General features: G+C 36.8%; 1 protein-coding gene across 1 annotated transcript in view; it reads right to left on the bottom strand.

Annotated features, from left to right (window-relative positions):
* Positions 1 to 18617, bottom strand: part of LOC104986245 (RAC-gamma serine/threonine-protein kinase-like) — a gene marked incomplete at its 5' end in the record, with an annotated part of 86483 nt that overhangs the window by 18988 nt on the left and 48878 nt on the right. The window contains one exon of the mRNA XM_010836722.1: positions 18188 to 18275. Within this exon, the coding sequence (XP_010835024.1) occupies positions 18188 to 18275 (88 nt within the window). The remainder of the gene's footprint in view (positions 1 to 18187; positions 18276 to 18617) is intronic.

Raw genomic sequence — 18617 nt, 5'->3', positions numbered from 1 at the left:
ATCTTTCAAAATTGGAAACAATCCTCTCCAATCTTACTGCTGCTTTATCAATCACGTTTATGTAATATTCTAAACACTATGTTTTCATTTCAAAAATCTTCATAGCATCTTCCTGAGATGGAGTAAACTCCATCTCAAGAAATGACTTTCTTTGTTCATCCACAAAAAGTAACTCCTCACATGTTCAAGTTTTAAAATGAGGTTACAGCAATTCAGGACTATCTTCAGGTTCCAGTTCTAATTCTAGGTCTCTCTCTATTTTTACCACATCTGCAGTTACTTCTTCCATGGAAGTCCTGAACTTCTCCAAGTCATCCATGAAGGCTGAAATTAACTTCTTCCAAACTCCTATTAATGATGAACTTTTAACTTCTTCATGGTATGTTGTTAATAGCATCTAGAATGGTGATTCTTTTCCAGGCTTTCAACTTACTTTGCCCAGGTCCAACAGAGAAATCTGTACAGCAGCTGCAGCCTTAAAAAAAATGAATCAACTAATAAAACTTGAAAATTGAAATGATTCCATAATTCAAGGGCTTCAATGGATGTGTCTTCAGTTCAATCGCTCAGTCGTATCCAACTCTTCACAACCGCATGGACTGCCAACATGCCAGGCCTCCTTGTCCATCACCAACTCCTGGAGTTTATTCAAACTCATGTCCATTGAGCCGGTGATACCATCCAACCATCTCATCTTCTGTTGTCCCCTTCCCTCGTCTTCAATCTTTCCCAGCATCAGGGTCTTTTCAAATGAGTCAGTTCTTTGCATCAGGTGGCCAAAGTATTGGGAGTTTCAGCCTCAGCATCAGTCCTTCCAATGAATATTCAGGACTGATTTCCTTTAGGATAGACTGGTTATATCTCCTCGCAGTCCAAGGGACTCTCAAGAATCTCTTCCAACACCACAGTTCAAAAGCATCAATTCTTTGGCACTCAGCTTTCTTTATAGTCCAACTCTCAGATCTATACATGACTACCAGAAAAACCACAGCTTTGACTAGATGGACCTTTGTTGGTAAAATTATGTCTCTGCTTTTTAATATGCTGTCTAGTTTGGTCATAACTTTTCTTCCAAGGAGCAAGCATCTTTTAATTTCATGGCTGCAGTCACCATCTGCAGTGATTTTGGAGCCCCAAAATAAAGTCTGTCACTGTTTCCATTGTTTCCCCATCTATTTGCCATGAAGTGATGGGACCAGATGCCATGATTTTAGTTTTCTCAATGTTGAGTTTTAAGCCAACTTTTTCACTCTCCTCTTTCACTTTCATCGAGAGGTTCTTTAGTTCTTCTTCACTTTCTGCCATAAGTGTTGTGTCATCTGTGTATATGAGGTTATTGATATTTCTCCCAGCAATCTTGATTCCAGCTTGTGCTTCATCCAGTCCAGCATTTAAAGGCAAAAAGATAGATAGGACACTGAAAGATTAATTCCCCAGGTCAGTACGTGCCCAATATGCTACTGGAGATCAGTGGAGAAATAACTCCAGAAAGAATGACGAGATGGAGCCAAAGCAAAAACAATACCCAGTTGTGTATGTAACTGGTGATGGAAGTGAAGTCCAATGCTGTAAAGAGCACTATTGCATAGGAACCTGGAATGTTAGGTCCATGAATCAAGGCAAACTGGAAGTGGTCAAACAGGAGATGGCAAGAGTGAACATCGACATTTTAGGAATCTGTGAACTAAAACAGACTGGAATGGATGTGTCTTAGCAGGCAGGAAAAGATTAACCTTGCTGTACATTCCCACTAGATGGCTAGGTGCATGGTAATGAGCAGTAGTAATATTTTGAAAGGAATCTTTTTATCTGAGCAGTAGGTCTCAACAGTGGGCTTAGAATATTCAGTAAACTGTGTTGTAAACAGATGTGCTGTCACCCAGGCTTTGTTGCTCCATTTTTAAAGCACAGGCAGAGTAGACTTAGTATAATTCTTAAGAGCCTTAGGATGTTGGAATGATAAAATGAATACTGGCTTTGATTTAAAGTCACCAGTTGCACTGTGCGTGCACGCTCAGTCGCTCAACTGTCTGCCTCTTTGTGACCCCATGGACTACAGCCCATAGAGCCTCTGTCCATGGCATTCTCCAGGCAAGCATACTGGAGTGGGTTACCAATTTCCTCTTCCAGGGGATCTTCCTGGCCCAAGGATCAAACCCACGACTCCTGTGTCTCCTGCACTGGCAGGCAGATTGTTTTTACCACCAAGCCACCTGGGAAGCCCCACCAGCTGCATTAGCCCCTAACTCAAGAGTCAGTCTGTCCTTTGAAGCCTTGAAGCCAGGCACTGACTTCTCCTCTCTAGCTATGGAAGTCCTTGATGGCATCTTCCTTCCAAAAGAAGGCTGTTTTAACTTCACTGAAAATCTGTTGTTTACTATAGCCACCTTTATTAATGATCTTAGCTGGATAATTTGCTGCAGCTTCTTACATAGCACTTACTCTTTCACTTTGAACTTTTATGTTATGTATGGGGACAGTTTCTTTCCTTAAACCTTGTGAAGCAACATCCAGTTTCAAGATTTTCTTCAGAACCTTCCTTACCTCTCTTGGCCTTCAAAGAATGCAAGTGTCAGGGCATGGCGCCAGATTAGGCTGTGGCCTATGGGAACACTGTGGCTGCTTTGATCTTCTATCCAGACAAGCATTAGCAATACTGCTATTTTGCATTCTTATCATTTGTATGTTCACTGGAGTAGCAGTTCTAATTTCCTTCAAGAACTTTTCCTTTGCATTCACAACTTGGCTAACTGGAGAAGAAGCCTCGTTTTGGGCTTATCCTGGCTTGCAACATGCCTTCTTCACTAAGCTTAATCATTTCTAGCTTTTGATTTAAACTGGGAGGCATGCAATTCTTCCTTTCCCTTGAACACTGGTAGGCCACTGTAGGGTTATCAATCAGCCTTCTTTCAATAATGTTGTGTCTCAGGGAAGAAGGAGACCCGAGAAGAGGGAGAAAAACGGTGGAGCGCCCAGTCTGTGAAGTAGTCAGGACACACAACATCTACTGCACATCCATTAAGTGTGGCTCACGGAGCCTCCAGACAATTAAAGTAGTAATGTTAAAGATCATTGAGCACAGATCACCATAATAAATACAATAATGAAAGAGTTTGAAATGTTTTAAGAATTATCAAAATGTGACAGATACATGAGGTGAGTACATGTTTTTGGCAAAGTTGCACTGATAGACTTGATAGGCACAGGGTTGCCACAAACCTTCAATTTGCAAAAACGCGCATTATCTGTGAAAAAATAAAGTGAAGTGCAATAAAACAAGACCTGCATGTATTCCTTAAGAAGGACAAACAAGTATGTTTGGAGGATCACCTATTAATGCATTTTAATTGAACTATAAAACATCTGCATTGAAAAACCAAAAATGAACTTTTTGGCCAACCCAACAGAGTAAAGAAAGGATAATGTCCATGTACAAAGCTAGTGGAAGGATTAAAAGACAAAAGTGGTCAAGCCATCTATATCCACCATAAGCAGTTAATAGATATATACAACATTTAGACTTTAAAATATGGTATCAAAAACAGTAATCACGAGGGGGGAGAATACAAATGCAGGATTATTAAAGTACATTTGAAAGTCAGAGATCAGCAACTTAAAACAATTATATATGTGTATGTATGGTAGTAATCTCCTGATAACCACCAATAATCTGTAAGAGATATACATACAAAAAATAAATCCAGACAAAACACTATAGTCATCAAACCAGGAGAACAAAACAAGAAGGGGGAAAAAAAAAGACCTACACAAACACCCCCAAAACAATTTTAAAAAATAGCAAAAAGAATATACTTATTGATAATTACCTTAAATGTAAATAGACTAAATGCTCAATTCAGAAGACAGAGAGTGGCTGAACAGATACAAAAACAAGACCCATAAAGATATGCAGCCTACAGACTCACCTCAGATGTAACGACATAGACAGAAAATGAGGGGGCTGGAAAAGGTACTGCATGAACATGAAAATCAACAGAAAGCCGGAGTACAAATAGCTAGACAAAAAGGTACTGCATGAACAAGAAAATCAACAGAAAGCCGGAGTACAAATAGCTAGACAAAAAGGTACTGCATGAACATGAAAATCAACAGAAAGCCGGAGTACAAATAGCTAGACAAAACAGACTTGAAAGACCAATGCCAGAGACAAAGGACATTACACAATGATCAAGGAATCAACCCAAGAAGATACATAGTAATTGTAAATATATATGTGTGCACCCAACATAGGAGGCCTTCAGTATATAGTGAACACATATATAGTGACACATCAGTCGTGTCCGACTCTTTGTGACCCCATGGACTATACAGTCCATGGAATTCTCCAGGCCAGAATACTGGAGTGGGCAGCCTTTCCCTTCTCTAGGGGTCTTCCAATCCAGGGACTGAACCTAAGTCTTCAGCATTGCAGGCAGATTCTTTACCAGCTGAGCCACAAGGGAAGCCCAAGAATACTGGAGTGGGTAGCCTATCTCTTCTCCAGCGGATCTTCCTGACCCAGGAATCAAACTGGGATCTCCTGCACTGCAGGCAGATTCTTTACCAACTGAGCTATCAGGGAAGCCCAATATACAAGGCAAATAGAGTAGAAATTGCCAGGAACACAGTAATAGAGGTAGACTTACATCAACGGACAGATCATCCAGACAGAAAATCAGTAAGGCTTAAAATGATGCATTAAACCAGATGGACTTATTCATTTATATATGCATGTATGTTTATGTACATAACTTTATAAAATTATATATTATGTATATAAATCAATCCACTCCATCTGGTCTAATAAATTATTACACATAATAATTCATATGTAGTTATATAGAATAATATACATTATTATATAATAACTAAATTTATCCCTAAATATTTTCTTCTTTATGACGTTATTTAACATGGAATTTTCTTAAATTGCTTTTCATGTTGTTTTTATCTAACGTATAGAAATATATTTTGTGTGTAATTTTATTAGCTTTAAGAGGTTTTTTGGTGTATTCCTTAGTGTTTCCTACATATAAGATCATGTCATCTGTTAACAGAAGTAGTTTTACTACTTCCTTTTCCATCTGATTGCATTTTATTGCCTGTTCTTTCTAAATACTCTGACAAAAATTTCTAGTATTATGTTGAAAAGAAGAGCATCTTTTTGTTGATATGTTGATATGCTGAAAGTAGGCATTCTTGTCTTCTTCCTTATCTTTGGGGAAAAGCTTTCCGAGTTTCATCATTTGAGTGTGTGACCTGTGGGTTCACAAATGGTTTATATTATGATAAGGAAGTTTCTTTCTATTTCTAGTTTTCTAAGTATAATTTTGTTTGTTTGTTTTGGTTCTTTTACCATGAAAAGAGTGTTGAACTTTGTCAAAAGTTTTTTCTGCACCAACTGAGATCACAGTTTTTTTTCTTTATTCTATTAAAGTAGGGTATTACATTGATTGATTTTAGTATGTTGAATTTTTGCATTCCTGGAATAAAACTCACTTCATCAGGATGTATAATCCCTTTAATCTGCCACTGACTGTTTTGCTAGTACTTTCGTGGGGATTAACTGGGGATCCTGCTGTGTAGTTTTGTTGCTGTGTGTCTGCATAACTTTGGAATCAGGGTAATGCTGTCCTAACAGAGTCAGCAAGCATACTCTTCCATTTCTTTGAAGAATCTGAGAAGGGGTGGCATCATTTCTCCTTTCAACGTCTGAATAATTCCCGAGTGACGCCATCTGACCCTGCGTGGGCTTTTCTTTATTGGAGTTTTCGGTTTACTTTGTCCCTATCGGTCCTTATTAGTGTTTAGGTCTATTCAAATTTTCTACTGCTACTTGGGGGGCTTCCCATGTAGCTCAGCTGGTAAAGAATATGCCTGCAATGCAGGAGACCCAGGGTCGATCCCTGGGTTGGGAAGATCCCCTGGAGAACGTCATGGCAACCCACTCCAGTACTCTGGCCTGGAGAATTCGATGGACAGAGCAGAGGAGCCTAGTGGTCCATGGAGTCGCAGAGTTGAGCGTGACTGAGTGACTAACACACACTTCTACTTGAGTCATTTTGGCAGTTTGTGTGTTTCTAGGAATTTTTCCACCGCATAAAGGTTTATCCATTTTTTATTAGTATATAGCTGTTCATATTATCCTCTTAACAATCCTTTTTATTTTTGTAAAATCAATATTAATGTTTTCCCACCTGTGATTTTAATATTTTTTTCTCATTTTCTTAGCCAATCTAGTTAAAAATTTGTCAATTATGATCTTTTCAAACAATCAACTATTTTTTGTTTTATTGACTTTCTCTATATTCTATTTTCTATTTCATGTAGAGCCACTCTAATCTTTATGCAAAAAGCTGGCTAACTTAGATGAGGTGATGAAATTCACTTAAAGAAGTTGTAACAGCCTTAAAACTGGGTGCACCTAAGAAGAGAGCTACAAGTTTTAAGCACAAGTGACAGAACTAAAGAGGACGAGTCAGCACCAATTACAGTTCAGGATTTACTCATCCTCCCTCGTCAACTGATAAACGCAAGCAGTCAATCAGTAAGGATGTAGAATACTTACAACTGTTAACCCACTTGATCTAACTGACATTTATAGAACACTGTATATAACAAAGAAACATTATTTTCAATGTATATGAAACACTCAACATAAATCATATTTTTTCATAAAATAAACCTCAAAATTTAAAGTATTTAAAATAATAAAAGTATGCTCCTTAACAACAGAATTAGACTAGAAACCTAAACATAAAAACAGTTAACAAATCTCCAAATATTGTAAATCAAACAACATACTTCAATAATCTATAGAATAAAAGAAGATATCATAAGGAAAATTAAAAAGCATCTTGAAATAAAAATTAAATCATAATATGACCAAAAAAAACTTACATGATGCAGCTACAGCAACGCTTAGAGGTAGTAAAAATACAACACTACAAGATCATTATTATAAAAGAAGAAAGGATTCAAATGTATTAAGTTTTCAATGTAACTGGCTAAAAGGAAGAGCTAATTTATAAAACAAGGTAAAAGGAATAGAAAAATAAAGCAAATAATCCATCAACTCAAGTGTCAATGAATTCAATAATTAGGTAAAGTATTAAAATTCCTTGAAACACATATGAACACTATAAAATCTTTTTGAAAAGAAACAGATAATTAGAAATGCTGAACATACACTGAATAAACTGAATTTCTTTAGTCTAGGCCCAGATGACTTCACAGGACATTCTATCAACACTGAAAGAGGAAATATAGTAACTCCGGAGAAGGCAATGGCACCCCACTCCAGTACTCTTGCCTGGAAAATCCCATGGACGGAGGGCCTGGTAGGCTGTAGTCCACGGGGTCGCAAAGAGTCGGACACGACTAAGCGACTTCACTTTCACTTTTCACTTTCATGCGTTGGAGAAGAAAATGGCAACCCACTCCAGTGTTCTTGCCTGGAGAATCCCAGGGACGGGGGAGCCTCGTGGGCTGCCGTCTATGGGGTCGCACAGGGTCGGACATGACTGAAGCGACTTAGCAGACTTAGCAGCAGCATGCAAACTTTTCCATAAAATAAAAAAGGGATCACCATTTATTTTTGGTGTCTAGCATTATTATCCTGATTCTAAAACCAGATAGTACATGAAAAGAAAAGTATAGCCCAATGCTCCCTATGAATATCAATGCAAAATCCTAAAATAAAAATACTAACAAAAATCTAGCAATATATAAAAAAGACAATATACCATGATTGTTTAGAAGTTTATTCTAGGCATGTAATATAGATGTAATATCTGAAAATCTATGTGATTCACCATATTAATAAACTAAAGTAGAAACATTACACAATTATCCCTATGAATGCAGAAAAACATATCTGACAAAATCCAACATCTGTTCATAACAAAAGTGCTCAGGAAATAAACAGCAGATAATTTTAACCCGAGAGATGGCAAGCATAAAAAACCTATACCTAATATCATAATCAGAAGGGGAAATGCAAATACTATCTCCTCCAAATTAGTAATAATTAAATGTCTATTCTCACCATCTCTATACAACATTGTTCTGGCAATCTTAGTCAATGCAAGGAGGTAAGAAAAAAAGAGATAAAAGGCATACAAGTTGAAAACAGATGACGAGATCATCTATATTATATAGACCTTAAAAAAAAAGGCACTAAAACTAGTAAGAATGTTCAAACCGGGTGAACTAATGAGATACACGTAACACCTCCACTAAAGGCCCATTTACCTCAATTTCCTTTACTCAGTGCGTAATGTCTGACTTTCAACAAACAAATTATAGGACATACTAAAGGGATACAAATGTATATTTTCAAGATACAAAGCAAGCCTCAGATATGACAGAGAGAGAGACAGATGTTGGAATTATGAGACCAGGAATTTGAAGCAGCTATGACTATTATACTAAAGGCTTTAGTAGAAAAAGTGAACTAATAGAGCAAGAATAGGTGAGTAATACAAGTAGATAAATGGAATCTCTAAGAAAGCTTCAAAGGAAATGCTAGCAGTCAAAAACACCACCACAGAATGCCTTTGTCTTTGACAGACTAACCAATAGTCAGAACACAGTCAAGGAAATAATTGGTGAGCTTGAAGAAATGTTAATATGCTAAGTCACTTCAGTCGTGTCCGACTCTGTGTAACCCCATAGATGGCAGCCCACCAGGCTCCCCCGTCCCTGGGATTCTCCAGGCAAGAACACTGGAGTGGGTTGCCATTTCCTTCCCCAATGCATGAAAGTGAAAAGTGAAAGTGAAGTCGCTCAGTCGTGTCCGACTCTTATCGACCCCATGGACTGCAGCCTGCCAGGCTCCTCCGTCCATGGGATTTTCCAGGCAAGAGTACTGGAGTGGGGTGCCATTGCCTTCTCCAAGAAATGTTAATAGAAACTTTCAAAACTGAAATACAAAGAGAAACAAGAATAAAAAAGAACAGAATATCTAAGCATTCTGAGACAACTATAAAAGATGGAATGTACATGTAACGGGACTAAGAGAAGAGGAGGGACAGGAAGGCGCCAAAGAAACACTTGAATCAAGAACAGTATTCCAAAATTAGTGCTAGGCACCATACTACAGATCATTTGGTCTTACATTTAGGTCGCTAATACATTTTGAGTTTATTTTTGTGTATGGAGTGAGACAATGTTCTAATTTCATTCCTTTACATGTAACTGTCCAAGGAAGACATACAAATGGCCAAAAGGCACATGAAAAGATGTTCAACATCGCTAATTATTAGAGAACTCTGACTCAAAAACACAATGAGGTATGACCTCACATTGATCAGAATGGCCATCGTCAAAAGTCTACAAATAATAAATGCTAGAGAGGATGTGGGGGTGGGGGGAAGGAACCCTCCCTCACTGTTGGTAGGGATGTAAAATTGTACAACCACTGTGCAGAACAGTATGGAGGTTTCTTGAAAAACTAAAAATAGAACTGCATATGATTCTGCAATCCCACTCCTGAGCATGTATCTGGGGAAAATCACAATTTAAAAAGGTACATGCACTCCACTTTTCATAGCATCACTATTTACAATATCCAAAATATGGAGCAACCTGAATGTCCACTGACAGATGAATGGATGTATAAAAACGATGTAGCATACATATATACAACAGAATATTGCTCAGACATAAAATAATGCCATTTGTAGCAACATAGACGGACCTAGAGATTATCACACTAAGTGAAATAAGCTAGACAGTGAAAGATAAATATCAAATGATATTGCTAATACGAAAAACCTAAAAAAAAGATACAAATGAACTTATTTCCAAACAGAAAGAAGACTCACAGGCATAGAAAACAAACTTACAGTTACCAAAGGGGAGAAGCAGTAGGAGAGAGATAAATCATAAGGTTGGTATTAACATACACACTACTGTATATAAAATAGATAACCAAGAAGGATCTACTGTGGAGCACAGGGAACTATACACCTTATCTTGTAATAACCTATAAGGGAAGAGAATCTGAATACAAAGAAAAATATACATACACGTACAACTGAAGCGCTGTGCTATACACCCAATACTAACAGGATATTGTAATCAACTATACTTCGATTAAAAAAATTAATATGATCTAAGACTGTATTAATTGTAGGTTAAAAAAAAAAGTAAGTGAAACCATGGTAACACTTATCAAAAGAAACCTGGAATAGCCATATTAATTTCAGACAGAGCCGACTTTAGAGGATTGAAAGTTATCATACAAAAAGAAACATTACATAATGATAAAGGGGTTAATTTTCCAGAAAGACATAATAATGCTTAATGTGTCTGCATCTAACGAGAGAGTTTTGAAATACAATAGCCAAAAACTGACAGGACCGGAAGGAGAAATAGATTTAATTCACAATGATAGTTGGAGACTTTTAACATCCCTTTATCAGTAACTGACAGATTTAGAAGGGGGAAAATTAGCAAAGACTGAAAACTACCATCAGCCAACTGGATCGAGTTGATAGACTACCTCCTCCAACAATAGCGGAATACATATTCTACTTAAGCTCACAGAACATTTACCAAGAGAAACCATAATCTAGGTCATAAAACACATCTTAAACTTAAAAGAAGAGAAATCATACAAAGGTATGCTCTCAGACCACAAAAAAATTAAACTGGCAATCAGTAAGATAAATATATCTGGAAAAATTCCAAATAGAGATCAAATCGGAGAAGGCAATGGCACCCCACTCCAGTACTCTTGCCTGGAAAATCCCATGGACGGAGGAGCCTGGTAGGCTGCAGTTCATGGGGTCGAGAAGAGTTGGACACGACTGAGCGACTTCACTTTCACTTTTCACTTTCATGCATTGGAGAAGGAAATGGCAGCCCACTCCAGTGTTCTTGCCTGAAGAACCCCAGGGACGGATGAGCCTGGTGGGCTGCTGTCTACCGGGTCGCACAGAGTCGGACGCGACTGAAGCGACTTAGCAGCAGCAACAGCAGAGATCAAATAATATAGTTCCAAATAACACATGGGTCAAATAAGATTTCAAGAAAATTTTAAACATATTTTTAAGTAAATAAAAATAAATACAACTCATCAAAGTTTGTGGGATGCAGTAAAAATAGTCTACACAGGAAAACTTACAGCGCTGAATCACACATTCAAAAGGAAAGCTCTAAAAGCAATCATCTATGCTTCCAGTTTAGGAAGCCACAAATAGAAGAGCAAATAAAATCTGAAATAATAAGAAAATAAATAAAAATGAGGGTAGAAATCCATAAATTTTAAAATTGAAAACTGATAGAGAAAATCACCAAAATCACAAACTGCCTTTCTGAAAACATCAAGAAAATTGATGAACCTCCGCCACATTAAAAAGAAATTGTGTTCTATCAGGCCTTCTGGCATTTACAATAGTGTTTTGTGTACACAAATCCTATTTGGTGCAAAAATTTTAATTTTTACATTGAAGATTATACTATTGCTCATCGTGCCAAAAATGACTTCTCAGACTTAACGTTTATATGTTGAACTCTACTGAGCTCAAAGTTACTACTGTCTGTTCACTTTTCATGACATTTGACTGTTACACCTCTGTTTATCCTCTTATTTCATCCATTTATTCTGTGTAATTTTGTTTTAGGTGCGATTCTTATCCAGAACATCTAGTTACATTTTGTTTTTAACCTACTTCAGGGTTTTAAAGCTTGCACCATTTGCATTTCATATCATAACTAACATGGTTTTGACAGCTGTCTGTGTTCTTTTATATCCTCAGTGCAATGCCGCACAATCAACAGAAGAGAGTAATTTTAAAGTTAAACTGTCAGAACATTTGGTAGATATTTGTGGCTCATTTTTCTCCAATCTGAAGTCTTAGACTGGACTACCATTTGAGTAGGATAAGGAGAGCGTCAATATGAAGCTACCTAGATGCATCTGTTTGGCCTCTTTCTTTCCTCTGCTGAGTGTTCATGTTGTACTCGTCTAACCTTGCTTTACTTAAGAAAACACCAACAATCACAAACAGTGGCGTAACTGCCATCAGTCACCAAGCTCTTCATGCTGAATTTTTCAATCAGAAAATAGGAAGTCATGATTCAGTCATGAAAAGTGCCAGTGTAACTTTAATACTATTTCACCACACAAAGAAAAAGATACCAGATGGGAGCATGGATCTCCATAAGGCAATGGAGAATGCTACTAGTAGTAAATATAAAGCATTGTTAGCACATTAAAATACAATTGTCTAAAGCTAAACAGAATCATGATATATTGTGATGGTTTATAATATGTGAAAGTAGAATATATGAAAGTGAAGAATGGAAGAGTAAACAGAAATATGCTATTCAAAGTGATATATAATATTAACTGAAGGCACAGTGTGGTAAGTTATATATACAGAAAACTCTAAAACAACTTCATGACAAAAAAGCAAAGGAGAATAGCTAATGAGACAACAGCTAAGATAAAATCAAGACAAAAATATTCAAAAGACGGTAGATAAAAAAGGAATAAAATTGCAAGATGGCAGAATTTAAACCCAACTATGTTAATAATTGAATTAAATAAAAGTGGGCTGCACATTCCATTAGAAGTCATATATTAGCTAATGAATAAGGAAAAAGTCAAAGTATGGTGCAGTGATTAAGCCTGTGTGTTCCTCTTTCTCCTCCTACCATGGATACAAACCCCATGATGTGCTAAAAAGTTTGGCTGGGGCCAGCTGTCTCCATAATCCACCTTCCGCCTCCCCCAAACCTGCTACAACTCAGAGAAGCCAAAAGGTGGAGTAGAAAAAGATTACTGGATGACAAGCAGTAAGAATTACAAGAGCTAAACGAGCTCTTCAAACCTGTAGTTGCTGCTCAAACACTAAGTAAAGGTACAGATCGTGAATCTGTGGGACATGCACGGGCGGAGCGCTAGGGAGCTAAGTGCAGGTTCTCTCTCGACTGCAGTGAGAAAATGCGATGCAAGCAGTGAAGAACTTGAAAAATATACTATAGATAATTAGCATGAGAATAAAAGAAACACAATAAGGCAGAAAAGAAAAACTCCAAAATTGAGAGTGTGCAAATACTTTCTCGAACTACTAGAAACAACAAACATGGCTGGCTTTGGGTATGCCATGGAGGGGCAGATATCTGCATGCATCATGACACACTTCCTTCTGGATTTATACTGTGTTGTTTATGCTTCTTAAAGAAAGAAGAGAATGAACAGAAAATGTCATTACAAGATGCAATAGAGTGTTCTGCCCTAGGTCCAAATACTGCCAAAAGAAGTCCAGAATCTTTCCTTATATGGAAGGAAAAGACAAGAAAAGATGGATAAACTTGAGCAAGAAATGGAAAGAAGGACTTCAAAACAGGGTAGGCACCAGTTTTCAGTGGTTGTGAAATGTATGAATTTCATCCTGAGCTGACTGATGATAACAAGGAGGAAGCAGACGATACCTGTTACACCCAGGGAACAGGTGGAGATGAGGGAGATGATTCAGTGAGGGATGTAAATGAGACAGGTATTACTGTAGCCACTCTTCAAAGACTGTAGCACACACACTTCAGAAAGAGATAAAAACAATTTAAGTAAAACTTCCCTGGTGACTCAGACAGTGAAGCATTCGACCTTGGCTGGGGAAGATGCCCTGGAGAAGGGAATGGTTACTCACTCCAGTATTCTTGCTTGGAGAATTCCATGGACAGAGGAGCCTGGAAGGCTAGAGTCCATAGGGTCACATAGGGTTGGACATGACTTAGGAACTAACACTTTCACTTTTTCATCAGCTACCAACTTTATTTAGATTTCACCAGTTTTTCTACTTAGGGCCCTTTCCTATTCCAAGATCCAATCTAGAATTCCATACTACATTTAGTCATGCCACCTTAGTCCCTTCAGTTTGTGAAAGTTCCACAATCATTCTTTGCATTTCATGAAGCTGACACCTTTAAACCTATTTGACCAATTATTTTGAGGTATATATCTCTCCATGCAGGTTTCTTCAGGTTTTCTCATAATCATACTGAGGTTATTCATTTTGAAGAATACTACAAAAGTGATACAGCCTTCTCATGCTATCATACCATGGGTTACCAGGATTTTGCAACATCTGCCAAGGTTTGTTTGTTTTTAATTCTAAAATTACTCTTTTAGTCTTTGTAAATATATATTTTGAGAGAGATATGTGGACATGCAAATATTCTGTTTCTTATATTTTTACCCACTAATTTTAGCATTCATTGGTGAATCACGTACAGCAATTTTTATTCGGGGGTTTTTAATGATAATTTTCTATTTCCCTGATTCCTTCTACATTTATTAATTGGAATTCACCCACAATGAAGATGGGGCTTCCTGGTGTCTCAGGTGACAAAGAATCTGCCTGCAATGTGGGGGACCCAAGTTCAATCCCTGGGTCAGAAAGATCCCCTGGAGAAGGGAATGGCAACCCACTCCAGTATTCTTGCCTGGAGAATCCCATGGATAGAGGAGTTTGGCAGGATATAGTCCATGAGGTCTCAAAGAGTCAGACATGACTGAGCAACAATACTGCTACTACTTTAATGAAGACATGTCTCTTCTCAATATTTTATCTATTTGTTCAATCACTAATCTCGCAGTATAGACTAATGGACATGTATCTTATTCTTTACATCACATACAATATTTGTTTTGCTACTGAAATTGTTCCAGCTTTCACCACTTGGAATTACTTAAGGTTGGTTCCTGTGTTCTATTAACATGAACCTTTCCATCTACCTTCCTTTTTTTTTTTTTTTTTACTTTCTGGCACCACAAAATTCCTTGGGCTCTTTTACCTTCCCCATCCCAGCTGTGAGTTCAACTACTTCTCCAAATAACTTTTATTCTTTTTACTGGAGAATGATATTTAGTAATGAATATTTCAGTGTTAGATATAATTAATGTCATATCTAATGGTAAACAGTGTTTTCTCCCTAGAAACAATGTTTTCTCTCCTTAGAAACAAAACCGGGCTGTTAACTCTCATCATTTCTATTCCACATTGTAGAAAGGTCCTAGCCCATATAATAAAGGAAAAGAAATAAAATACAGATTGAAAATGAAGTAAAGCTTTTTATTTATATAAAATATGGTCATTTATTTAGATAACCCTATGTCATGTACAAAAAAACTACTAAAACTAATAGCTTGTAGGATACAAGACCCACATACAAAAATCAATCCTATTTCTACTGGTAGCAAACAATATGAAAATAACATTTTAAAGTATCATTCACGTCAGAAGACATGAAATACTTATGGATAAATTTAACAAAATATGAATAAGAACTAAACACTGAAAATTATGAAACATTACTGAGAGTAATTAAAGAAGGCCTAAATAAATGAAGAGGTCCAGCATTTTCAAATGCCAATCCTCCCCAAATTCTTCTATAAATTGAACACAGTCTCACAGAAAACTCCCAGCAGACTTTTTTGTATAAAGTTGCCAAACTGAGTATAAAACATATAGAAATTTACCTAGATAAATTCATATAAAACATCCTACCAGAGAATCTGAAAGACTGAAGACACTTCAAAGATCGTAATTCCCTGTGGGTGTAAAACAACTTGTCCACTTCCACACAAGAGAGAAGCAGCAGATCTAGGATGAGTGCCTCCAGCTTCCAGTGCTGAGTTACTCAGAGTGCTAAATGATGATAATCACAGCTAAGATTAATTCATCTCTAACTTTCCCTAGGAAGAGGTTTCACTTTCCCCTAAAGGTGCTCATGCTCAGGCGCTAGTCCTGTCTGACTCTGTGACCCCCTGGACTGTAGCCTGCCAGGCTCCCCTGGTCATGGGATTTTCCAGGCAAGAATACTGGCATGGACCGCCGTTTCTTCCCCCAGAGGATCTTCCCAACCCAGAGCTCAAACCCGCGTCTCCTGCATCTTCTGCATTGGCAGGCAGATTCTTTACCACTGAGCCATTGCGGAAGCCCTTCCACTAAACATACCAGTATCTTCACACACATCTTCATCTGCAGAGTTTACCATGATACATATCAATAAGAAAATAGCCAATAATCAAGTCATAAATCTATAAAAACAGCAATTCTCCCAAAGCACATTAGTAAAACTGAAAAATACCTGACCTTAGAGATAAAGAACAAGGTATGCATTTTAAAGATATAAGACCCCTCAAAAATGTTTGAAAATACAGGTAAATTCATGAAAATAGCTACTATATTAACATTCCTATAATTAATTCCTTATTTGTTGTAATACAATACAAACCCAAATAAACCCAATCATATTTCCACCACCTTTTAGAAAGAGTGTCAAAATTTAAGCATGCTACTCTGACATTGTTCTTCAGGTGTATGAAGATGGCTGAGAACATCGGGGGTATCTGACATCCAGGATACCACCCACACCCCCGAGCTAACCTGTAGCAAGTGTCAACGAGTAAAAACTGTGATTTTGGCTGTTGTGCTTCTTTATGCAGGATACTTAACATTTTTGCTCAAATTAAGCTGCAACTATTTTTATCTAAACTCTAACAATTTAAATTCATTTATTCACATACATCATCTAAAGCTATGTTTTGGTAGCTCCTCGTCCTGCCCTTCTTGCTGGTTTCTCCAGTTTCATTCACCACAAGGGAGCTGCCTGGGTATCTTAAGAGTACTTCACTCTGGGCATGCTGAGCCCATGGGGCAGAAACAGAATAAGCCTTGTTTCTTCACTGTGTGCTGGCTGGGTTCTCAGTGCATTCCTTAGGTGATGCCAAACTACAGTATTAACATATCCGACTCTCTGAATAGGACTGAAGAAAATCCATATTTTACCCCTTCTTTAAAGTTAGCAGTGCCATACCAATGCCCCACATTTTGTCTCCTAAGGAAATTTTTCTTTCTGTTTGGTTGTTGTTAGTGGTGGTGGAGTCCTCTTTGGATTTAGTTGTGGCTTATAACTTTGTGTGCCAAAGGAAACCTTTGATCACATATTATTTCTAGGTTCTTTTGCAGTGCAGTGACATGATAAACAGCAAGTGGTGCTTTAGGGGCTATATATGGATGCCACTCATAAAGAATTTCATCAGTATTACATAGTAGATACATAACTGTCTGCCTGAAGGTAATAAACACTGAGGATACTTAAGAATGATCACAAACTTCTCACAAGGGTTGAGAAGGATCCAACACTTACCTCAGTGCTTATATATGGTGGGAACTCAAGAACTGTACATTTACTTGAAGTCTGCATAGAGGCACCATAGCATGGCGCCTGTATTTTAAACACCTAGTTACAAGAAATGCTTAAAGTCGCCACATTTCCTATTACTGTGACATAGTACAAAAATGGTGCACTTGTCTTACTTCCTCATAACTCTATGATATCCCTCTGTCTTTGCTTTAGGGATTAACAGAGAAGAGTATTTGGCACAAATTAAGACACTGCATAAATGTTGCTGATAAATACATTTAAGAGAAAAACATGAAAACCTAGAATAAACTGAAATGGAAGGACTGAGTACATAAACTGACTAGGTAAGAATTATAAGCAAATGCTGAATAACATAAAAATTTCATAGTAAAATTTTCATATGACCATTTGAAAATCAAAATATCAAAATCATTGACTGTACTAACAATATCTGAAGTAGTAAAAATAAATTTTTAAAAATTTAAAAGATAAAACAGACACAATAATTTCCTATTCCTAAACTTAAGTAAACACTGCAGTATTAGAAACAAGTACAGATTAGAGTAAAAATAAAATCATATGATTTGTAGCATCCATCTTGTAAGTCTTGAAGTTCTATTTCAAGTAAAAGAGAAGGCCCAAAGAAGACAAATAAATGTATTATTTTGTTAAATATTAAAACTAAACTGCTTTAAATTCCTTTTAAAAATAAGGAACTGTATAAATAAATATGAAGCATTCACTTTAAAATGAAAGGTACAGAGACAAAGTTTCAAAATTGTGATTGTTTTGCTAGTTTTCCTGAAGAATAACGTAACATTGGTGCCTTTATTTTTTCTGAATCAATGAAATGATGAGAAGTAGACTAACAAATTATTGTGATAATAAAGAGAAAACTGATCACATTGAATAAAATTTCAAAATGCATTTCAGATGTAAAAACTATCAATAATGTTTTGTGCTAAGAAGTTCAATATTCAATTAAATAATAGAGTAAAAATACAATATCATGAAGATAACTGACCTTTTTATCATACACATCTTGCCAGTTTACTCCAGAAAAGAAACTGTGTCTCATAATTTCTTTTGCATCATCTGGTCCTCCACCAAGGCTGTGAGAACAGAAATAAAATTAAATGATTATAGAACATTTGCATAAGCTGAATGCATAACTACAAAGCTTTTGTGAAATGTAACTTTCTGTGTGTAAATAGTTCTTGTGATAAATAGCCATAAAAATAAAAAGCTTTTGTTGTAAGATCTAGTTTTCCTAATACACTATTAATAAGAATTTGCCTTGGGACAGTATGGTATTAGAAAAAAGCACAAGTTTTGGAGACAAACCAGAACTAGGCAAGCAGCTCTAGAACTCAGCAAGTGTATGACAATGAAAAATTACTTAATCTCAGTTTTCTCATCTGTATAGTGAGAATAATAATACCAGCATGGAAGAT

The sequence above is a fragment of the Bison bison genome, unplaced genomic scaffold (assembly GCF_000754665.1).
Source record: "Bison bison bison isolate TAMUID 2011002044 unplaced genomic scaffold, Bison_UMD1.0 scf7180017864064, whole genome shotgun sequence".
Taxonomy (NCBI): Eukaryota; Metazoa; Chordata; class Mammalia; order Artiodactyla; family Bovidae; genus Bison; species Bison bison.
Note: the sequence above shows the minus strand (reverse complement) of the source record. Positions and strands in the feature narration are given on the sequence as shown.